At 41.2% G+C, this 25,630-nt stretch overlaps 1 protein-coding gene across 1 annotated transcript in view; it reads right to left on the reverse strand.

The window, feature by feature from the left end:
* LOC124555791 (vacuolar protein sorting-associated protein 41 homolog) overlaps window positions 1-25,630 on the reverse strand; it is a 134,952-nt gene that overhangs the window by 47,877 nt on the left and 61,445 nt on the right. The window contains exons 8-12 of the mRNA XM_047129852.1: window positions 15,958-16,063; window positions 8,079-8,230; window positions 7,835-7,989; window positions 4,297-4,475; window positions 4,029-4,215 (exon numbers count right to left, since the gene is read on the reverse strand). Coding sequence (XP_046985808.1) covers window positions 4,029-4,215; window positions 4,297-4,475; window positions 7,835-7,989; window positions 8,079-8,230; window positions 15,958-16,063 — 779 coding nt within the window. The remainder of the gene's footprint in view (window positions 1-4,028; window positions 4,216-4,296; window positions 4,476-7,834; window positions 7,990-8,078; window positions 8,231-15,957; window positions 16,064-25,630) is intronic.

Below are 25,630 nucleotides of genomic sequence, written 5' to 3' on the forward strand. Positions count from 1 at the left end.
TCTAACATGGAAACCGTGCATTTCAGGCCATAAGTTAATTGGACCTTTTTTGTTCCGTGTCCTCTCATCGTTCAATCCGTAGAGTTGTACACAGTGGAGAAATCATCCTGTATAATTTCTGCACCGAGGTATTTGTGGAGGACAAAAAGTTGTAGCTGCAGGAAGATGGTAAAACCTGCATGCTCCTGTGGTCTATGGAACAGGTTAAGATGTAACTCAAAACTAAGTATACTTTATCGTTATACCTAATGAGGAGGTCTTTGGATGTAGTTTACTAAAAGGAGCTGGAAGGCATTTCTTAAAACCTCCACTCACTCACCAGTTATCCTGTCAACTCTGAAGCAGTGCATAAAAAGCCTATAGTGTAGGTTATACAAGATTAATGGGTAGTGGCTGGGTATTTGACAGATGATTACCACACAGTTCACAAGTACAACTAGTGTCAGACTCTTGGCAGTGGTATGCCAACCTCTTCTAGAAGCCCACTCATGGAGCTTGTCTGACACCATCCATATTTTTGCTATATAGTTGGTTTTCAGCTGGGATATGTGTAGCAGCCACATAAGTTTGTTACCAAAGAAACAACTCAGGAATTGGAATAGCTCAGCCAAATTTAAGAAATCATTATTTATGGAGACATCAAGGTGAGGATGTACTGCCCTGAAATGGTGAAACTACATGACATGTTTCTAAATAAGAGGCATAAAGAGAAGGGGAAAGGGGGTGGCTGAAAATCAAGCATTAGCTATGCAATTGGCTTCCTACAACTGGTGTTTAGCAGCACCCACTGATGTAGTGCTGCAGTGTAGATAGAAATCACTCACATATAGTGACTGTGAAACAAAGGACCTGACCACAATAGCAAAAAGGGTGACACTTAGGACAAAACTCTGGAGTATTCTATTATTTTGTATGTGTTAATTGCTGAATACAGGTGAAGGAGACAAGAAGTTCTGGATAAAAGCCAAATTCCCCATTTACCACAACAATGGTAGTGCCAAGCAGTGTCGTAAACTTTCTGAAAGTCAAAGAAAACAGAAATTAAGTGATGAAGGTGCACAAAAGCATTTCTGGAAGTGGATTACAAGCACAGCAGATGATAGGTAGTGGATTACAAGCCACAAATGGCTATTTGTGCTGGGACAGAAATTCACAGAATTCGAGGCACCATAGCAGACATTGGTTCAACATCCTTTCAACTGTGTCGCACAGTTCATCAGGCAGATTGATCTATAATAGTTATGAAAACATGGGTCCTTCTCAGGTTTCAATAGTGTAATGACAATACTTTCTCTCCAGTGGAAAGGAAATTCACCTCTCTGCCCTACATGACTGAAAATCCTAAGAATATAAATCTCACTCTTGAATTTCAAAATGTTCCCAGCAACATGGATATTCAAAGGTTTGTGCTTGCAGCCAGTTGTCATTTACTACACTCCACAATATTTTGACTGGGCATCTTCCAGTCATCTTCAAGAAAATCATCAAAAACAGAAGAAGACTATCCTCACCCCTCAATTTTTTAGCATGTTGTGTGTATTCTGGCAATGCTATAAGATTGTGGTGACAGGCCGATAACACTACTCGGCAGGCTATGTCCTTGCTGGTGGAATTGGGCAACTCACCTATCATCACGATTAGTGCTCCATAAAGTGTGTCACACCATCACTTCTGTGATTTGCTCCAAATGAAGATGACAGAGCATGCCAATGACAACAGCAAGTGACAGCCACAAGGACAGCTGAGTTCCGTAATTTCACCAGTGAGAGCACTGCCTGCCAGGTAGAGTGGTCAGCCAGTCACCACAATCTCACATATGTGCAGAACAAACACAGCTCACTAATAAACTGTGTGATGGGGAAGGTCATCTTCAATGTTCCACAGATCACTTGGAGGTGACTGGCTAGTGTCCAGTCAAAATATCATGGAGTGTAGTAAACGACCACTTGTCTGCATGCCCGAAACTGTTAAAAATATTTTACTCTTGATGCTAAGGTGTTTGATCATCTCAATATGAATTCTGTCAGGACCTGGAGGTGTGTCTTGAAACAATGCTTGTTAACTGTGAAGCTCTCACTCACAAAATGGGTTACTATTGAACACTGGTCATCGTGTACAGAATGACAGCTACTTGTTTATGGAAAAAAAAAAAAAATACAGTGTGATAGTTTTTGCTCAAGTAGTACAGCACAAAGTGTTGACAATACCAAAAGGGTTCACAATAGTACCACCATTAAATTCAGTTCTGACCACTGATACAAAAATATAATGGCCACAGAAATGACAACAGTTACACCACACCTATGAAGATGGGATATGTCCTCTCATGGATAACATCCAGCTTCCTTTTCTCCTTTCTTATTAAATAGCATGCCTTCATGTACAATATTTTTAATGTGATCAAGCTGGTCACGGACGATGGTTTTTATACAACTGAAGTGGCTGTTAGAACTCTCTGGTGGCTGCTGCATTCTCCTCAGACCACCAAAGTACAATTTTCTGATGGAAAAGAGACAAGATACAAGAACTTGTCTTTTCAGCAGCATGTACAAGTTTCCAACATCGTCCTGCAGCTAAAAGCTGAAAAATGAGCTCTTAGGAAAGCAAAGTGAATCTACTGGTTTCTGATTTGGAGAAGAGACGATAACTAGATAATGGTCACTGTCACACATCTGATCATGAACGTTCCATTGAAACATGGTGTAAACTAAATTACCAATCAACACTGGTGTATGTACTGTGTCTTCTAGTCAAGTGTGTTGGTTCTCAAAGATTAAGTACACAGAAGTAAATCCCAATAGTTATTTTCTCAGCTATATTATGTTTTCTGGACTTACTTGTACAGCTCTACAGTGGGCTGAGTGTGTTGAAGTCTCCCAGTTACAGAAACAACTGTAGCAGCTGTTTTAGTAGGTCATCAATGTATTTATATTTAATCACACTGCCTGATGAGCAGAAATGGTTGCTTGCCATTAGACTTTCATTTACCTTAACATTAACAAATGCTTCCAGTTCAGTGTCTAGCAGTGCACACATGCACTTGCACAGAGAGAGAGAGAGAGAGAGAGAGAGAGAGAGAGAGAGAGAGAGAGAGAGAGATTCTGCTGCTATTCATACACTGCCCACACAAGAGGTATGTCTGTATTTATTTCCTTATACTTGGATAGTGCTGAGTCAGTATATTTCAAGCCTCCCGATGAAAGTTTTTTCCTCAAATTTTTACTTTCTTTCCTACTGTTATTCTGGCACCCAGTGAAGGGCTCAAAGTAGTAGAGTTGCTTCAGGAACAGAAGATGAGCACACTCGTTTCATCTTCTTCCCCTGTAATTCTAGAGGAGACTGGGGTTTATCTGGCTCTGTCACTGAAGGAAAATGTATTCTCTTGAAGGCCAGTGTCTGTATGAATAGAAGACTAGAGTCTGGAGTTAAAAGTTTTGACAATCTTAATGCAGTTGTGCTGCATGCAAATTTCCTCACAGAAATGACAGAGGTCAACAGCAGACTAACATGGTGATGTATCCTATACCTCTAGATTTCTTTCTTCTTAAACATGGGACATATCCTTATTGGGGAGAGTGCTGTCCAGGCAAATTTACACATACCGGAGCTCATTCAGAATGTGCTCTCTCGTGCATTGTCTTCTGCAGCCTTCACACGTTTGTAGGCATGTGTAGAGTGTGGGAGGAAGAGGGAGAGGGGGGAGGGCTGTATAGTGAGAAGATATACGCCCAAAACTCAGACACTTGAAACAACTCATAATCTCTGTCCCTGCAGAGTGAGTTGCATTATTTCTCAAAATATTCACCAAGAAACTCTTGCCCAATACAAAAATTTCATCATCAATTCATCAGACAAGACTACAGCTGTAAAGCACAAAAGCAACATCTACACCAGATAGGATTTTTGGAACATCTCCAAGATCAGTGTAATGACTATTGAAAAAAGGTAAGAACAAGTAGAATTTTAATTTCCATTGCAACTTAAATAGCTTAAGTACTTAACAAAGTATATCAGTGAAATAAACATACCAAATACAGATAACGGTGGTTGTTTTCCAAGGCCTTTACAACAACATCAACAGGAACTCTATCTTTCTCCAAAAACATATTAATAGCCTGTTCAGAGTCTAGATCCATCAATTCTTCTATTGTGTCATAGATTGAACTGTACAGATTGTGTTCCTGGATCAACTGGAAGGCATCCTTATGATGCAGCCTACAATGGAAAGGTATTTTTTTAAACAGAAAAAGAAAAAGAATCCCAAAGAAACAATTATTTCTTAGTTTAGGAACTTACTTAAGGTACATAGCGAGAGCCTTATCGTGTTTGTGCTCATGGGAATATAAGATGGCCAATGCTTCCAACAGTAGTGTCTTGTCTGTATCATTCACCAGCAGATGTTCCAGTACAGCATTCACAACAGCGGGAACATTGTAAAGTGTTGGTGACCATTCCTTCACTGTTTTCAGAAAGCCCTGAAAAATAAAATACAGTTCATTAATTACAAAGAAATATGCTGTATTTCATAATAACTTCACAAAATGTCAAGTAAAATGCAAAAATTAATTGATCACAATTAAGACACACACATTAATGACATGCATTGACAAAAGAATTAACTCTATAAAAAAAAAAAAAAAAAAAAAAAAACAATCATTATGTAAATAGTTAAATTTTATTCCCTACAGCCCTGTAATACTATGGAGAGATTATGACAGGTGACATCTGTGTGTGTGTGTGTGTGTGTGTGTGTGTGTGTGTGTGTGTGTGTGAGAGAGAGAGAGAGAGAGAGAGAGAGAGAGAGAACACTGCATGTAAGGCACTGATGCCCAGTAACTCCTGTTTTTGCAAGATCTGCAGCCTGAGCAGATGACAATTGAAATCAACATGGGGAGTATGGTAAATAGACTTTTTCTTGCAGAGCCATTCCATCGCTACAAATCTGTGCAACACACATTATGGTGGGAAAAAAAGAAATATTGAAAGTCACAACTTTCACAGTATAATTAGTTTTGGTAAAATATTTGTAAGCAAAGAGCAGTCTGATCCATTCCAGTGCTCCATGAACATTACCTTAAAATCCAGGTTATACAGTGCACCCATCCTCCATGACTGCCATGACACATGTCAAAAGTTACAGTACTTTTTGTGTCTCCCAATACAAAACTCCCAACTGAATGCTTTTTAAGCAGTGTAAATTTTGCACTTAACACTTGGTGGATCAGTTTATTGTTTTCCTTCATTACTTGAGACTTTTGAAGTGAAACTGGTCAATAGTAGAAATGTTACTTTTGGGATACTGAAACTTTGGTGACATCCAAAGTTTTTAAGATATTTACTTCAATGAGAAAAATCCACTGAACTACATACATTCCAGACAACCAAAATTTTACCGTTTCATATATGTCCTCTTGGCTACAAAATAATATTCACAAAGGAAAGAATGCCTGCTTCAGTTCTAGAAAGTTTCCATGCTATCACAGGTGGACAACGGGTGTCAGTAATATGGGGCAAGAATACTTCAGTGTTTGAAGAATATCTATGCCTTCCATCATGAAGGGCTTCAGCTGTCTGCACATGCTTATCAGGCAGTTTCTTCGCTCAGGCTGGTGAGCTCCCAGTACACAGCTACTGACATTTCCTCAAGGTAAGCCACACATACAGATTCTTGTTTAATCAGCACTCACTGGTATCCCATGTAGTTCTCTAAGCTATCACGAATACAGGATTTCTGCAAAAGTAGACCTAGTGACCCTTGGCATCAAACCAGAATGCAGTCTTTACCTTAAGAGTTTAGGTTGGTTGGGTGGTTGATTTGTGGGAGCGGATCAAACAGTGAGATCATCAGTCCCATCGGATTAGGGAAGTAAGTCAGCTATGCCCTTTCAAAGGAACCATACCAGCATTTGCCTGAAGCAATTTAGCGAAATAATTGAAAACCTAAATCAGGATGACCAGACGCATGTTTGAACCATCGTCCTCCCAAATGCAATCGTGCTAACCACTGCGCCATCTTGCTTGGTAAGAGTGTAGGCTACTGACATCATGAAGATCAAAAAGGTTAAGATTTATTTTAGATTTCCTTCACTTCCTATGGGACAGTTCAACAGATTAATATTGTTAATTAAAATTTTACATTGTTTTATATTGGCACTACAGTGGTGTACCTGTCAACAACTTTGGTTGCTGTGTAATTTACCCAAAACATGACCTCAGAATCAGCTTACTGGATAAATTTGTCAGATATATGTATGCAAGATCCTTAAGGCACTGCTACAGATTAGATGTAGATGAGCCAAAAAATCCTCATCTACTATGACTCCCTCAGTCACATCATGCTATTCATTACACGAGGACATGCTGAAAAGTAACGCTTCCAATTTTTTAATGTGAAAACTCTTAAAGCTTTTTAAATAAAACGTGTTATTAGCATACTGCATCTTTATTCTTCATGTCTACATACTTATTTCTCAACATAGTCACCCTGGTGACAAACACATTTCTTGCAATGAGAGACCAGTTTGTTGATACTGTCACTGTAGAATGTTTGACTTAATTGACAGAGCCACAACCTCATCTCTGCTTGCACCACTTCATTACTATCAAAGTGCAGTCCTCGAAGGTGTTCTGTAAGTTTTGGAAACAAATGAAAATTGGATGGGGCCACGTTGTGACCTTATGGAGGCTGATCGATGACAGTTAACCCGAGGCACTGGATTGTTGCCGATGTTGCACTACTCATGTGTGCTCTGACATTGTCATGCTGAAGGAGAGGGTGTTCCATGTGTGGACAAACCCTTCAAATTCAAAACTCGATTACAGCACACTGTTTCTCAGGCACTGATGTTGTTTCATTACACACTGCCATGTTACATGCTACAATGATGAGCCCTCTAATGATAAAGGGCTAGAAATAAGTAGACATGAAGAATGAAGAAGCAGAATATTAGTAATTTTTGTTTTATTTAAAAAGGTTTTAAGAGCTTTCACTTAAGAAATTCAAAGGTGTTAATTTTCAGTGTGCCCTCATACGTACACAGCAGACAAGGCAGTCTACAAGATTCACAGTTACCTCCTCTATCTCTACTTTAGCAACTATGAAGTTACATGATCTGTTGCTGCCATTTGGATGAGACAGTTGTAATTCGGTGCTCTATCCAGTTTGGTTGACACTATATATGACCATTTTCTAGCCATTGTCCCCCCCCCCCCCCCCCCCCACATCCCACATACACTGTAGCAGCAGACCCTCTACAGACTAACTGCTGTTACCATTGATCTTTCCAGTCACACATAACAGCGCACTATTGGGCAAGTAAACTCATTACTTGGAAATCTTAATCCTTTGTTGGTGGTGCACTGTTCTACACATTCTCCTAGTGTGAATTCAGTTAAGCTGTTCTTTTTTTGTGTTGCAGTGTTCACAAAACTGTGCAAAGTAACATCTTATTGACTGTTGCTTTTGAGATACTACTTAGTTTCACATTTGCGCGCGCACGCACGCACGCACACACACACACACACACACACACACACACACACGTTGGGGATTTTCTCTGCCCGGGGACTGTCATCATCATTTCATCATCATCATCATCATCATTCGTGACAGTGACTAGATTGGATTGTGTAAAAAGTTGGACTGTGTAAAAATTGGGCCTTTGTATGGGTGCTGATGACCGCGTAGTTGAGCGCCCCACAAACCAAACATCATCATCATTGCCACCACCACACACACACACACACACACACACACACACTCTCACTCTCTCTCTCTCTCTCTCTCTCTCTCTCTCTCTCTCTCTCTCTCTCTCAATGAAAACAGCTCTATTACCTTTGGGTCCATTTTCAAGTACTCGTACAAAACCATTTCATATATGTGAGGGTCCAGAGAAGGTTCTCCCCTCGGCAAGTATGGGCTCACAGCTCTTAGTTGATGCAGCCGAACAAATTTAAACACTTCTTCTTCCCAGAGCCTCTTGTCTCTCCCTGAATAAAAGGAATGGAAAAAAAAACATAACTGCATTCTAATTAAGAACAGAAATCATCCACTACCAAAGTACAGTCACTGGACTTACCGAGTATTTTAACACAAAGCTCTGCTGCTTCTTGATATCTTTGAACTGACAGCAGGTGATCAAGATACGCTCTCCCAACATTCAACAAATCATGCTTTTTGAGATCACGTCCTTCAAACTGGATAACAGCCTCCATTGCAGCCTCATACTTTCTGAAAATTTTCCACAACATGGGTACAGGAGAAAAATTAACACAGTGTAACTTCAAAATGAGACAACATACGAATTCATGTGGATTGCCACATTCAGTGACTAGCATTACCTAGGGCCTACTGTATATTCCTTTGGGAATTAACTAAATTGAAAACTTATCTAGCATGAACTATAAATGTGACATGCAGCTGCCTTTGAATGAAAGATATTTTACATGAAAAAAGAAAAAAAAACATAGGTTTAAATCATAATATGAGCTATTGTTTTACCAATAAAATTCTCTCTTCCTCTCTCAAGAGAGAGACAATTGATTTTAACAGTAATCCATGTTTTATTATGTACAGAAAGACAGAAAAATGTCAAGAAAGATTCAAACCCTTCCATATTTAGCAGTGCATCATGGACACAACATTTCTGGAAATATGGCAGCAGCAGTTGCAACTGCAAAAACTGCATATGATAAACAGCAATGCCTGTTTGTGAACCTACTGAAACTGCAGAATAATTTACTGAGGTACACACTGGAGTGAGATATGGTTACATTAGCATTAACATTACTAGTTACTACAGTGATGTTGACACCACATGTGTTTCCAGCTTCTGATAAGATGAAGGAAGTTTCAAATACTTTTCTGCAATGTTTTATCGTGTTTTTCAGGCCAGAAATATTTCCATTACTGGCAACCATTCAGTGTGCAGTCTTTAATTTTTTATGCAATTGTGTATCTAGTTTCCAACCTGGATGTTTAAGCTAGCACAATGAGAAAGTCAGATCACTGTCTACATTCTCAAGACACCAGTATTCAAAATTTTTTCATCTAAACAATGTATACTTGACAGTGACTTAGGTGTAGTAGGACAGTATCCTTTACAATATTGATCTCAAAGTTAAATCTGCTCTATCCATGAGTAGCTGGATATCAGCACATGTCAAAACCCAGGAGAGAAATGGGAGAAGTCACAAGGCAGAAGGGCTGCCTGTGGAAGAGAACACAATACCAGACGATAGTTGAACTAAACACGGCTGGCAGATGGTGGACAAGACAGGCTGGGACAAGCCCAAAGCAACCTATGTAATAACGAGGTGCAAAGCAAAAACCTTCATGACAACAATGTCAACAGGTCAAGAATAAAGAGAGAGAGACAGAGACAATCTGATATGCGACCAGAAATAACAAGGTAAGCTAGGTCATTATCGAATAATCTGTAGTACAGCAATGACTGCAACTGAGAAAATCACACACAAGTACAGAACTGACTGACCATTTGCTGGCCAGTCACATTTATACTGGTCACAAAGAATTCTACTGGCATTGTATTCACATGGCAAGGTGGATATCGCACGCGTAACCCCCCCCCCCCCCCCCCCCCACCCCCCTTCCCCAAACACACACACTGTGAGCATAGTGCTGTGGTGACACTTTGCCCTTTGCCCTCTGTCGGCCATCTGAGACCATGTCCTCCAGGGAGCACTCAACACTCGCTTAGCTCAATACCAGATTCCCCCCCACCCAACACACAGATGCACATAGGTAGAAATGCCCCAGCTGCTGCTGTGGGAGTGGAATGGAGGTACAGGCAAAGATGTGGGTCCTTTGACTGCCAGCTGCAGAAAGGGGGCTGTCCAGTAGCATTCCTTGGGACATCACTGGCAATAGGCATGCCAGATGGTTCCACTGATCCATGGAGATGCAGAATGCATCACCAATGCAATACTGGGGAGTCACACACAGCCACCAGGAGTGCAGGCCATGGTAACACATTGTCATCAGAAGGTGGTGGAAGAAATGGCAGCAGATGCAACGGTTCCACTCGAGGCTGGACTGGTTGTTGTGGTGAGGCTTGAGCCCCTTCTGAGTTTGCATTGATGTAACTCACCATCTGTTGGTCTACACCAGCATCGCAGCCTCAGTACTCCCACAGGAGCAGGCCCACATAGCTGTGTCAGGCACGTAATGCTAGGAGGGACAGAAGTGGTCCCTGAAGGGGTCAGCATCAGAAGATGAAGCAGGATCTGCAGTTCCACAATGAGCAACCACATCGAACCCAAAAACAGTCCTGCAAAATAGAGATGGACACTTTGCTAATGGAGCAGATGGGTAGGCTAAGGGCCAAAGATTGTGGGAGTGCGGCCTGGTGCTGGGCGCATGCTATGCAGCTGTCTGCAGCTTTCTTTCAGTGTCACTCTTGACTGTTGGCCAGTACACATGCTGGTGAACTAATGCTTTCATGTGGGATTTCCCCCAATGTTCCTTGTTCAGCAAGCTCACTATCCACTGGCTCAATTCTGGTGGGATCTCCACCCAATGTGCTTCAGTCTTAGTGACCAAAAGCAAGACATCATTTACAATGGAAAGCCTGTGAGAAATACATTTCAAAGAGTTAAGCTCGGTCGTCAACCAGTGGGTGAGGTAAGTTGGCCAACCATGAGTCACATACTATGAGACCTGCCACAAGGTGGAGTCCCAGAATGTGATGGCAACAATACAAGCAACCATAGCTGGGAAACCATCCAACATATGTTGCTGCTTGGTGTCAATGTGAAAGTAAAGGATTCCCTGTTGGTCGAAGTCAGGGTCCGGCCCAGTGGATAGACACGACAATGTGTCAACACTGGAATGCTGTGCCATGGGCTTTTACTAGAAGGTATAATTGTATTTACTCAGAAACAAACTTCAGCACTGGAGGCGTTTGGGGGTGTCCATTCTGGGAGGCTGGAGTGCAGCCCGAATAATGCCACCAACAGCACGTGATCCATAATTAGAGAGAACTTCATCCCAAAAAAAGTAGACATGAATTTGTTTTAATAGCAAACACTACTGCCAATGTCTCTTTTTGGTCTGGCAATAGTTTTGCTGTGCTGGGGTAAATGTCTTTGACTCTTACATTACAGGCTGTTCTGAGCCATTCCCATTCCTGTGAAACAAGACCATCCTGGTGCCATAGGCAGATGCATTGGCTGCCAAATCCACCGGGTGACTAGGAGTGAATGGTATGAGGCAAGGCTTTCAATCCAGTAAAATTCCAGTCACCGGCAGGGGTCCAGTTGTAAGGCACACCACTTTATGCAACTGATTAAGGGGTTGTGCAATGTGAGCTGTGGGGGATAAGAACTTGGAATAATATTTGACTCTGTCCAGAAACACCTATAATTTAGTTATGTTCATCGCGCAGGGTAGGTGATGATGATGTTTGGATTGGGGGGCGCTCAACTGCGCAGTTATCAGCACCCGTACAAATTCCCAACCATTGCTCAGTCTAACCTCACCACTTGCATGGATGATGATGAAATCATGTAGACAACACAAACATGGGCAAGGTAGGGAATATATTGCGGCAACATTCCAATCAGTGGGTCTGATTCCTTCTTTGACAAGCCAGTGCCCCAAATGCTGCACTTTCAGCTGAAAAAAGCCTACACTCCTCCAAATGACAATGAAGGCATGTATCCTGCAGGATTGTGAAAAGCACACAGAGGTTTTGCAAATGATGCTGGGGGCAGTGTCCCATAACAATGAGGTCATCCAAGTAATTGAAGCAAGCCAGAATACGCTGTGTCAGTTGTTCCACAAACCTTTGGAAAATTGCAGGGACTGAGGAAATGCCAAATGTGAGTCACTTGTAAATCCAAAAGGCTTAGTAATGACAATGATGTTCGGCGATTCCTCATCTATGGGTAACTGAAAGTAAGTATCAGCGAGGTCAATTTTGGAGTAGAATTCCCCTCCAGAAGTTTGGTGAGGAAGTCTTCTAGCCAGGATATAGGATAGGTTTCCACCTGTGACTGGGCACTGATTGTACCTCCACATGATTGGTGAGAACCATTGGGCTTTCTGATGATTACTAGTGGAGTGGCCCATGTGCTAGATTTCACTGGGTTGATAACCTGATCAGCCTGTAGACAATCTTGTTTCTGCTTTACAGCAGCACATAAGGTAACTAGAATTGGTCTGGCACAGTAAAAACAAAATGTGGTATCTGGCTGAAATAGAGGTGCAAGCACAGTGCAAAGATTTTCCAGTCCCTGGAAAGGGACTGCAGTTGATAAGACCTTGACTTCATCAGAGGTAGAAAACCCACGCCACATAAAGGCATCAAGGGCAAAATTGTTGACAGCAGATAGGTAGTCATTGACAAATAATGTAATGAGCCACGTAACATGTCTGTAGGCCGCAGTGATTGAGAACTGCCAACAGAGAGGAATAGAACTATCCCCATAGACCACCAAATGCCATGAGGGTGGGAACAACACAGGCAAGTCCAGATCTGCACGTCACTTGATTCATAAAAGATACGGTGGCTCCTGGGTCCATCTGGATACAGACTTCCTGGTGAGAAATGCGAAGCATGAAAAGCAATTTCCACGTGGAGGGGTCACCAGGAGTGACTACTGAATGCAGGGCATGTAAGGTGTCAGGTCACTAATGAGGTGGTATGAGAGCGAGTTGCACAGTTTTGACACACTGAACGGAGATGCACCTGTTTGCCACAGTTTGTGCAAGACCCGCAGTGATCTGGACAGTGTGCTTGCAAGTAGGTGGAAAAACACTACAGGCACGAAGGGTGTGGTCTCTGAAACCATCAATGAAGGGGCAACTGGAGGCTCAGATACCACAGAAACGTCGGACAATGACAAATCACAATGTTGCTGCAAGCTGGGTGTCACCCAATGCCTGTGACATGGAGGTGGAACTCATGGTTGCGCCTTAACTGCCACAATTTGTGGCCTCACCAAAAGTTGTTTGTCAGCAGCCTGCAAAATTTTGACAAGGAGTGCGATGCACAAGATGTCCTCCTACAACCGGTTATCCAGTTTCAATGGCACTGTGCTACTCTCCGGATTGGGTGCCAGCTGAACTGTGATATGAATCGAGGAGTCTGTGTATGAAGCCTTGCAGCCCTGACCGGTGCAAGTGAAATCGTTTATGGCACTGATGAAAATAAAGCCTGAAGGCAACCACATGATGATAACCACATGGAAATAATAACTAGTTAACAGAATGAATATCTACTGAAAGGAGAGCATGACGGGATCAGACAGAGGTCTAATTTTCAAAGCGGAAAAAACATATCTGATAATCCCGTGACAGAAATTACGACTGCTGCAATGAATCATCCATGACATGAAATGCCTTGAAATGTTGCTTCAGGTGATGCAAATATGTGTCTCAGTCCTCTGTAGTGTCACTGAAAGACAGAAATGATAGAGGACGGAAGGGGGGTGTCATTAGCTCAGGGTGCTGAAGACTGGAGCAAATGGTCTCACATGCTCGGAGTTTGTCCACCTGAAGCTGAAGCTACTTTTGTATCAAGCCTATCTGCAGCTTTTTCTGCTGCATTAGTTGTTGCTCCAGCAAGCAAATCAATTTAGTGTCCATGCTACTGAACAACTGCCTCCTCACCAATGCTATATCCACAAGTGGCTGGGTATCAGTGCACGTCAGAACCCAGGAGAGAAATTGGCGAAGCTGCAAGGCAGAAGGATCGCCTACAGAAGAGAACATGATACCAAGTGATAGCCAAGTTAAACACAGCTGACAGACAGTGGACAAGACACAGACTAGGACAATCCCAAAGCAGCCTACACAACAACGAAGTGCAAAGTAAAAACATTTGCCTCAATGATGTCAACAGGCCAAGAACAAAGAGAGAGAGAATCCAAAATGTGACCAGAGAGAAGAACCGAATGCTAAGCAAGGCTATTATCAAATAGTCCATAGTACAATGAGGATGATAGTAACTGACAATATCAGATGTGAGTACAGAACTGATTGGCTATTCACTGGCAATGCTATGCCCACTATCGGCCATCTAGGTCCATGTCCTTCGATGGGCATTGAACTCCCGTGCAGCCTGACACCAGAGAATTGATACAGCACATCATCATCATCATCATCATCACCATCATGAGATCCTGTGTCACCCTCACAAAAGATGCATCTAACTGATTTAGGAACATAGTTAATAACACCAAAACTAAAGTGTAAGATCACATTTGCCCAAGAATATGGCATAAAAAAGACACGCTTCCACAACATTGTATGTAAACAAAAATTCAAGTGTAAGTTGCGGTGGTGGTGGTGGTGGTGGTGGTAGTAGTAGTAGTAGTAGTAGTAGTAGTAGTAGTTCATAATGTGTTTTTGTAGTCACAGCTGCCATTAATGCCCACACCACAATACCACGTACTCTATGCTTGAAACAAGCTTGGATATGTAGCTGCTGTCTGTAACTAAGGGACACTGGTGTCTCCATAACCTTAACTAAACTTATTGGCACATCAGCTACCCATCTCTGGCTGTAAGAAACAAAGTGTGGTAACTTACAGTAAATGGCCTATTGCTTTAAAATGCCAAATCACTGTTGTAGTAACCCACAATGAAATGTGAGGGTCCTTGTCTTCAACAATGGACCACAATTCATGTCAGCCAATTTTCTACAGCTTTGTACTGCCAACGGCATACACCATGCAACTACTGCTCCTTTTCACTGTCAAGTCTAACAGTGCAGCAAATGGTTCATTTGAACATTCAAAAGTCACATGGAGAAACTCCACTCCTGTCACACATGGGAGGAGGCCATAAAAGATTTTTCTTTCCTCGTACCATTCTTTGGGAAGTCGCTGGCACAATTATTACACAGTTGTTGTCACCATACTCTATTGCATCTTTTGCGACTGCCACAGAAAGAGCTCATTCTGCCAAGTCATACAAAGTTTCAGCTACAAGAAATAGTTGTTGGAACATGATGTCATCAAGAGTCTTGGGTTGTTTGTTTTACAACGTTCAAGGTTCCTCTGTACTGCATAAGTGTGACCAGAGATTGAAAATTGTGGAGTCGCTGACAGTCCTGTAACCTGAGCCAATGTCTATAGAGGCACCATCCCAGACACTCACAAAGTGGATACTGGGGTGTGGAAATACAGCTGCCATCAGCTGTAATTACACTTCCTGTCTCCTCATCTTCATCCGCATTCAGGTCTCCCTCCACCATAATCACGACACAACACTGCATGACGATGGTCCAGAGGTTTTATGGGTGGGAGATGGGGGTGGGGGATGGATGTGGTGTTGTCCAAAGAACAAGATCCTGTGTCCTACAGGTCCTATGTCAAAGATGGTACCTCATGACAAAACCACAAATAAGGGTAGTCGCTGCCTGATGTAGCAATGAATGAAAACGTCTCAAGAGGTTCCATATGCCACTGCTGTTGGAAGAGTACTTATGTTGCAGTGCAGTGCCACTCAGGCCACTCTGCAATCATTGTTTATGACAACAGCAATGTCTTACTTCAGATTCACCAACGTATGCTGTATCAGAAGTCGGAACAGTATCAAAGTTTATAGACAATTGTACATGGAGAAGAGACTATCATTCTGTGTTGTACAAGTGATTGAATTCACTGAAAATAACAAACATATGGTCACTCCTGTGTCATTAATTGCTCCATGTTAAGTATTTCAGATTGTTCAAGTTTTGATAAAGTGATCTAATATTTTGTGTGTATTTTTGTATGCATTTGACCTCTTCCAGAAGTAAATGTAGGCTGGCTAGAAGCCACTACAGTGCTGTCATGAATGTCTCAAGCATTTTTTCATATGGCACTCCATCCATAATATAATTAAAGGACCCAAATTAGCACCATGCCCCATAAAATGAATGAAACAAATACCCCCTCAGTTATATACATTACATTTTTATCATCAAACAGGAAAACTAAGCAACATACCCATGTTCAATGAGCCACTGAATGCGATCATCTGCATCATAAGGGCTTGCCACAACAATATCTTTGGGGCTGACAATAAAGAAGCGGTTCTCTTCAATAAGACATTCTGAAAGGAAAATAATATTTATCTGTCGTTAATCAGTATTCTTAGAAAGATTAAATAATACTCATTATATAATTAAGACAGCAAAATAAGAATAAGAAGACTATTTCAAATGCGAACAAAAATGGAGGGGAAACAGATACCATGAAAGAGCAGTTGACAGTATCAAACTTTAATAAATGGAAACACTGCTCAGAGAGCAGAAACGAATCTTCCAATTTTTGGCATGGGAAAACGTTACATGAAAAGAGAATAGATATAGACCTACAAGTTGAAAAAAATCCAAAGGTATGACAGCAACACATGAGGGTACCACATGCGTAATAAACTATATTGTTAATCAGCAGATTCAAATGACCATCCATTAAACTTAATTTAGGTTTTCCACACTTTATTTTTAATTACTGTAGGCAAATGTCAGAATAGTTCCATGTGAAAGGTCACACTTGATTCTTCCCCCCTCCCCCCTTTCTCTGAGCTACTAAGTCTGTGGTCAATCTCAAATCATCTTGATACTGAATGGACATTGAACACTAACATGCCTACCTTCAATGGCAGCATAGTGGATGGGAGGATTCATCACATTTTCATTTCTTCTGAAACTTTTTTTATTATAAGCTTGAGTCAAGACAATATTTTGAACACAATTCTCATTAAATAATGTGTCTTTTTTTTCTCTCTGCGGTCATCATATATCTAGTTGAATCACAGTTGTTGAACAATGGCTGGCAATTTAATGCCAACATTAGAGTGTAGTCAACACAGATGAACTCTGCACGGCAGGACTACTACACTTTCATGTAAAAGATGCAAGCAACATTTTCTGCATTTCACACACAGCAATACAAATACATTGTGGAAAACAAATTTATGATAAGAAGATGGGGATTTGCAGTGGATAATGGTGCCCATGCAATGCCGTGTGCCTTGACTTCCAGAAAGCATATTACACAATTTTGCACAGCCATCTAGTGAACAAAATATGAGCTTGCATAACACCAGACCAGCTCTGTCACCAACAGGGTGAAATCATCAGATGCAAAAGCAAATTTGGACACACCACCAGGGAGTATTGTAGGCCATTCCCGTTCACAATAAACAGGGTGATTCAGCTGCCCCTATCGATAGGTTTTATGCAACAGGCAGTGCCTTCAAATACCATGTGTGAGATTTTCATATTCTCCTGCTCATTACCTGCAAACTATTAGTCCTACAGAAAAAAATGAATAGGACCATTTTGTAGGAAATTGAATGTGGTTAAATGTACTGCCACACATTTGTTGGATTGTAACTCAAAATGCAATGAATATGGCTATTTACTCCCTCCTACCACTGAACAAAAATTTATGATAGCAAGAATTATTTAGCACATTCCACCTTCGTTGGTCTTCATTGACTGGCCTTATTACACCACCAGCTTAGTCAAGCAGTTACAAATTGTAAAACTGATATTTGCGTAAATTTTACCTAACAATTTTATGGATTTTAGCAGCATAAAATAAACAATTACATTGCTGTATTTGCCAGGTTTTCTGACTATGAAACTACTGTGCTTGTAAGAGTTAAGTTAGAATCTGATTGTCAATGTAATTTTTTTAGCATGATGTTTACAAAGTCAGTTTTCTTTTATTAACCTCATAGGGACATTTAAATCAATAATGTTAACAAAATAGATGACTGTGCTGGTGGTGTAATAGCCCAATTAATAGAGACCAAAAAAAGTTGAATATTGGGACTAGTTTGCACTTTCGGAAATTTTTGTACAGTGTTAGGACGGAGCACCACGGACAACATAACAGAAACCCTGACTAGTAAGGGATGAGTGTGGGGAGATGGAGCTGCTTTTTGAAGGTAACTTTTGTACACTGGATAACTCAAAAATCATGTCCTCCAGTGAAAATTTATCCCAGTACAAAATTAGCTACATTAAATACCCTACAAAAAGGTCCTGTTAAATCTTCCTGTATGACTAATAGTTTGCATGTGGCATGCTAGAGAACATGAAAATCTAACGCATGTTTTTTGAAGGCACTGCTGGTTGTATAAAACCCATCAGTAGGGACAGCTGCATGTAAATGATCGGATGGACAATATCGAAAGCTCTCTGATGGTGTTTGTACATGGTGATAATATAAAGTTGCAATGCTGGAGACTTCTAGGATAGGAAGGAAGATCTAAAAAGAATAAACTGTTGATGTAAGGCTTAGTAGCTGACTGGGTACAAACAAAATGTGCAAAAATTGGCAGTAAGAACCATTACTGTTGAATTACATGACAGAAGATCAATTACTACGAACAGTAACAGCCGTAAAACATCTAGGCATATGTGCCCTGAGTGACCTAAAGTAGAAGGGCCTAATTAAATTAAAAAATTGGATGGCAGGATTCATTGGAAGAATCCTAAGGAAATGTAATTCGTAGACAAAAGGAGTAACCTACAAAATTTTTGTTCAAGTGATTCTTGAGTACTGCCCATCAGTCTGAGGCCCTTACAATTAGGATTAATTGATGAGATAGAGATGATCTGGTTGTTAGCTTATAATGTTAATAGTACAATCAGTAGAGGTGCTCTAAAAAAGTGAATTACATCTGATGAATGAGCTTTTCAGGTTTCAGTATGCTTCAGACATGAAAACAAAAATAGCTGTGACAGTTATTGACTTATGATGTTTAGTTTGCAGTTGGTACATCCGAGTACTATTACTAACTACATTCTAATCCCTAAACCTAGTTACAGAAATGTGAATAAAACTCACTGGCTTCTACTTTTGGTATTCTGGCCCATGCCAACCTCTGCATCTTTGAGATGCAAACTGTAATCATTTCTCAGCTCACTTACCAGTAATACAAACAATGGCTGTGGAAACATGGTCTTCCTGCTGTTAGTATTCCTGAAACTTGGCAATAATGTGGAATATGTTTGGCAACTCTGTGATTGCAGCATTACTTCCTGCATAGCACAATATTATCCTGTTAAATTCACTTGATATTTCTTTGTCATTTCCATAGAATAACCTGAGTGATTTTCACTTAAAGTGTGACATAGGGCAATCAGTTTTTGGTTTTGAGTACAGGAATGTCATTCCACACGAGAGCTGCAACTAACCTTGTCTTTTACAATGAGTCAGTAAATCACTCACACTGGCAAAAATAAGGGAGCAACGACTGCCACAGCTGTTTTCCTGCTCTGAGATAACAAGGTAATGCTGTAAAATGATGGCTGCATTAGTTCTCAGTTCCAATCTCAATGGAAGGCATCTTTTTATTTCTTTTGTGACAAACCTACAAGTAGCCAGACTGATAGTCAACAAGGAAATCTTAAGAAAACTTCTCCATCATAAGTCTTCTCACTACTCTCAGTACTTATACACTGAACACTTGATAAGGCATTCTTCTGCTTTGAGCTGCCTCCACAGCTTTCACCCCTCTACTACACCCAGAGTAAACAATATAACATGCATTTTAGACCTTTCCCCACTTGTGACTATCTGATAATGCTTAAACAACATACATAAGATGCAAAATCCAATATGTAACTGCAAGGCATATACTACAACCTCAAGTTAAAAAAAAAAATGACATTTGGTTAACACATTCATAGCAATCAATGTGCGCTGTGTTACTGCAGGGTGTTCACTTGCTTTTTTGAAGTTATTTCATGCAGAAAATCAAACTACAATAATAATCAATTCCATGCTTGTCAATACAAGAGCAGAAATGTGTCCAAGATGCACTTTGTTGCAATCACCTTGGTAAACACCGGTTGGTGTCAAGAAGTGGGTGGCAGGTGGCCACTGTTTGGTGAGAAAACTCTTGAGTATAAACTGTACTTATACTGATGCAGCCCTATAATGATCTGAGCAGAAAACAACACTTCCTCCAGAAGTGTTCACATCCTAAAATATTACCAGATTGTGCAGATGGCTTGAATTCAGAGGAGCAGCCAATTTTATTGGTACCTTAAGTGAATGTCTCAGACCAAGTTTCTGCTGCAGCTTGTCAGGTTTTATGTCAAAGTCTGGACATATTCACCTTTTAATGTGACACATTTGCCAGAGACCTTGGTTGTAGATGTCTCCATTTTGGTTCTTCAGGAAATATTCCACCTCAAAAGTCACCTTGTTGTCATTCTGAAAATGCCGACCATGGAATGTTTTCTTCAGGTTTAAAAAAAGAGGGGTATGAATTCACTGGGCACCATGTAAGGAGAATATAGAGGATGAGGCAAAATTTTATAATCCAAAAAGCAGGAACTGTAAATATGTCCTGTGCATAATGAGTTGAGGTGTTGTCATGGAAAAGAATCTCTCTCTTGGACAGTGCCCAGTAACACTTTTCGATTTTGATAGCATGCTCCTGTGAAAGTGTGCCCTTTACAAGCATAATTTTTTAGCATCACACCATGACAGTCCTAAAAACACTCATCATCATCCTCACCTTTTTCAGTGGTAATAAAGCCACATGTTTCTACTACTTGGTTTGCTCCTTTGTCTTGAGATAATAGAAGTTCACTCAGCACTTGTCCATTGAACACATGGCTACAGAAATCAAATGTATTGACCCGACACAGGTGAAACATTTTGGTCTAATGTGCTTTCTGAAGAGTGTGAGCTGTCATGAAGCCCAGTGGGCAGTAACTTTTTTCATGTTCAAAATGTAGTGCAAAACATTGAAAACTCATTGATGACTGCAGTGTGCTAAACTAGGAAACATACTTTAACTTTCTGGCAGGAGGTGGTTGTTCTTATTATTCTTCCTCTTTTTCAGTGTGAAGATAAGGCCGAGTTTGCCTCTTTAAAGCAAACTTGCTGTGAGTATAGGTTTAGCCATCTTGTTCTGAACAGAAATATCATTGTCTTTATTTCCACCACCAGTGCCAATGCCAAAACAGGCCTGGAACTTGGTTCACGATACTCTCTTCTAGTATCTGCTAATGTTGACTTTAATTTCCACCATGATTGAAGTTCATTCTTTTTTCACATTTGCAAAGACTGCCACTTTTCTGTCTCTCTTCTGCCCCTCCTCCAGCTTCCCTTCTCCCATTACATTCCATGAGATCATTTGAACCAAATCTATTCAGTCACAGACCAAGTACTAAAAATAATTTACAGAAAGTTCATAAGAAATATGCAGAAAATATACACATGAATGATTTAGCACCATAAAATGAAGATTTTGAAGTGGAAGGAATTCCTGTGCATAATAAAATGAGATTGACACAGGGAAGCCCTTCAGCTCAGATTTTAAATATCTGGGCTTTATCACTCACCTTTCCGCAGTTGTATTGCCAGTCTGTGGGAAATGGACCATTTAGAATAGTGCAAAAAGACTACTCTTACATTGAAGACAAAAACTTCTACTTCCTCAAATCCTGACTGTGATTCCTCCAAGAAAACATTTCATCTACTTTTAGTCTTAAGAGCTTGAAGTGTTTGACCACTCTCATTAAACTGAAAATTCCTGGCAGATTAAAACCATTTGTCAAGCCAGGACAGAACCTGAAATCTTGCCTTTCTTACTGACAGAGCATCTGGACATGACTCATGACCCACCCTCACAGCTCTACCTCCACCAGTACCTTTCTCTTATCTTCCAAACTTCACAGAAGCTCTTCTGTATACCTTGCTGTACTAGCACACCTGGAAAAAATATTACAGAGAAGTGGCTTAGCCACAGTCTAGGGCACTGTTTCCAGAATGAAATCATTTCTTCACAATATGTTTATTCTACCTGTTCAGACAGCCAAGCCCATTAAAATGCCCACTTCTGGGACACAGGGAGACATGCCAGATCTGGATCAAATCCGCCTGGCTGATTAACGACAGGGGCCCGTGTGCCAGCCAGGCTGCATGTGGTTTTCAGGCCATTTCCCACATCCAACTAGGTAAGTACCAGGTTCGTACCGATGTCCCACCTCAGATACACGATACACAAATATTTTAAAAATGTACTCATATTCCAACATGAAACTTATTCTAGGTGCAGACAGATGGTGTAATGAATTCCATCACATGGGTGGGGGGAGGGGGGGGGGGGGGTGGCAGTGTCAGGAAGGGCATCAAGCCAGCAACTTTACCACATCTCATATAACAATGTCTTCCCTGTAGAGAAACAGGAAAGGAGGAGGAGGAGGAGGAGGAGGAAGAAGAAGAAGAAGAAGAAGAAGAAGAAGAGGAGGAGGAAGCAGGAGGATGAGAAGTGAGGAGGAGGAGGAGGAGGAGGAGAAAAAGAGATCCTTCGTTCCAGGAGTGCTAGTCCATCATTATATGAAAGAGGTCTTCTCTTAAAGTTTGAAAATTAAAAGAGGTACTGAGAGAAGTTAATACGTGAGGGTGATTGGTTCAAATGGCTCTGAGCACTATGGGACTCAACTGCTGAGGTCATTAGTCCCCTAGAACTTAGAACTAGTTAAACCTAACTAACCTAAGGACATCACAAACATCCATGCCCGAGGCAGGATTCGAACCTGCGACCGTAGCGGTCTTGCGGTTCCAGACTGCAGCGCCTTTAACCGCACGGCCACTTCGGCCGGCCGTGAGGGTGAGTCACAAGCCTTGTCTGGGTAGCTCAGTCACTAAGAACACTGCCTGGGAAGGTCAAGATTCAGGTTTCGAGTTGCAGTCTAGTACACAGTTTTAATTAGGCTCTCTGATCACTATGGGACTTAACATCTGAGGTCATCAGTCAATTAGGCAGCAAGTTCCAAAACAGCATACATACTGCTACAGAGTGAAAGGACACTCTGGAAGTGACAAGCTGTTTTGTGTAATCTACATGTTGATGTAACTCACAATCGCATTAGCTGTATCATTCCATGCCTTTCACAATGACATTTCTGTAACTTAAAAAAAAAAGAAAGAAAGAAAGAAAGAAAGAAAATCATCTGTCATGAACACTGTAGCAGTCCCTATTCTGCAGCACTACAGATTCAAATTTGTTCCCCCATTTGTGTACACTGGAATACAACTTCGCCCTCTTATCTGCAGTTCCATAATGTTACACCTTATGCAAAATTATAAATAAAAATTTTAATATTTCAAAGATTTTGGTGAAATCAAATTTAAAAAATCTACAGTGCTCAACTTAGCATGCCCTACAAGTACATGACACACAAAATAATAAACAAAATGCAGTTTTTAAAAATTTTTTCAACACTTAGTGATTTAAGAAGAAACCCTGTGCATTAATTTCTCACAGTCACTGCTCAAGGGGACTCACTCTCAAAAATTTCAGAATATTTTCCTTCAAGTTGCTACCAAGGTTTAGTTTTTGTTAACTGCCTTTGAATTTCCTTAGACCCCACCACTGAACCACTGCATAGTAAAACACTGCACAAGTAATTTAATAAATATTTCTAGTTTCTATCCATCTTACTTTTCATAAATTCACTGAATTCTCTGCTGATTATTTTGAGTATGAGCTAGAAAACCTCACATTAGTACTTTGGGAGGCAAAACTGTGCAACAACATTAAAAAGAAAACTGGGATTCTCGGAAAGTTCAGATGTTCTTGGCAGCCAAATGAGACAAAGAATTTCAAAGTGCATATATCTATTGTGCTGACTTTATCTTGTGTTTATCCAGCATGCACAGCACTCCAGATGCCTACCGTGAAGTAAGTTATGACGACGGTAATCACTTGGCAAAAGTAGGAGTTCTGAAGCACATTCTCTCCAGCACCTGAGCAGCCCTATCATTATAGTTCGAAAGTCAGTCAGTGTCCTGGAAATTTGTGGGCATTTCAAACTTTACCAACTTTACAATAAAATGAACTTTGCAACATACAGGTATATGAATGAAGTTATGTTATTTACAAATGAGTTGGTTGGTTTGAGGTATAAAGGGACCAAACTACAAGATCATGAATCCCTTTTTCCTGACACAGACAAGGCACAGGCTAAAACAACACCCAAAGTACGTTTGGGAAAGTAAAAGGGTGGAAAATGAATGTGGAAAACCACATAAAAATAAAATAAATGGAATGAACAAAAAATGGGGATAACGTACACCACAAGCAAAAGTAGAAGAAGGTTTAAAACTATAGAGCAGAAGATCTGGGCTGGCTGATCACAAGAATAAAAAGAGGATGACCCAGCCACTCTGCAACAAACTAAAATGTCCACCTCAAAAGACGAGGCAAGCTGAACACATGAAGGTACAGGATGAACACCAGCAAAAACAAATGCAAAGAAAGGGAGACAGAGTTAAAATGGAGGAGGGTGGAGGCCCCGGAGAGAAGGCCACACACACAGCCTTACATGGTATGATAAAAAAAAACCTTACAAATAAAACGTAAAACTAAATCTGCTGTTGAGCCACTGTCGCCCAACACCGAAGGTAGGGTGCCAGGAAGGTTAAAAGACCGCCTCAGATCGGCTAAAATTGGGCAGTCCAGCAAGATGTGTATGACTTTCGTAGGGGAGCCACAGCGACACCAAGGTGGGTCCTCGCAACAGAGGAGGTAACCATGTGTTAGCCACGTATGACCAATGCAGAGCCAGCAGAGAACCATAGAGTCCCTGTGAGAGGCTCGCATGGAAGACTTCCACACATCTGTAGTCTCCTTAATGACACACAGTTTGCTGTGGGTACTGAGACTATGCCATTCCATCTCCCAAAGCTGAAAAACCTGGTGGCGTTATAATTAACACATGTCAGTGATGGGGAATCCAATCTCCAGAAGCGGTTTCCATGTAGTCTGTTTGGCCAGCCTGTCGGCAAGTTCATTTCCGGGGATTCCGAGACCTGGGGCCCAGACAAACACCACTGAATGACTGGACTGTTCCAAGGGCACAGATGGACTCCTGGATGGACACTATCAAAAGATGACGAGGATAGCACTGGTCGATAGCTTTTAAGCTGCTCAGGGAGTCAGTACAGAGAAGAAACGGCTCACCAGAGCATGAATGGATGTACTCAAGTACATGAGATATGGCCACCAGTTTTGCAGTGAATACACTGCAGCCTTTGGTCAAGGAATGCTGTTCAATATGGCCTCTGTGGACGTAGGCAAAGTCAACATGACCACCAGCCATTGAGCTGTCAGTGTAAACCACTTCAGAGATCCGTAAAATGTCAAGAATCGAGAGGAAGTGACAGCGCAGAGTGGCGGTGTTAACTGAATCCTTAGGGCCACGCAAAAGGTCCAGGTGAAGCTTCAGCCTAGGTTTACACCATGGAGGTGTATGTGAATGGACCTTGAGCAGAGATGGTAAAGGGACAGACTCCAGATTGGACAGAAGGGATGGGACACGAACGAATCATAAGCCCTGACCTGGGCCACTGATGCAGGAGATGAACCGCAGTGGTTGGGAAAATGAGCCGGTAATTTGGACACTCAGGAGAACTACGAATGTGTGCAATGTAACTGGTGAGCAGTTGTACCCACCTAACCTTCAATGGAGGGACACTGACCTCCATTAGTACGCTGGTCAACAGACTTGTCCTACATGCTCCCGTCACCAGTTGAATGCCACAGTGGTGCACAGGTTTGAGTAAACACAATGCTGAGGGTGCTGCCGAACCATAAACCAGACTCCCATAGTCAAGGTGGGATTGAACAGGGGCCCTG

This window comes from Schistocerca americana, chromosome X (assembly GCF_021461395.2).
Source record: "Schistocerca americana isolate TAMUIC-IGC-003095 chromosome X, iqSchAmer2.1, whole genome shotgun sequence".
In the NCBI taxonomy this organism is placed as follows: Eukaryota; Metazoa; Arthropoda; class Insecta; order Orthoptera; family Acrididae; genus Schistocerca; species Schistocerca americana.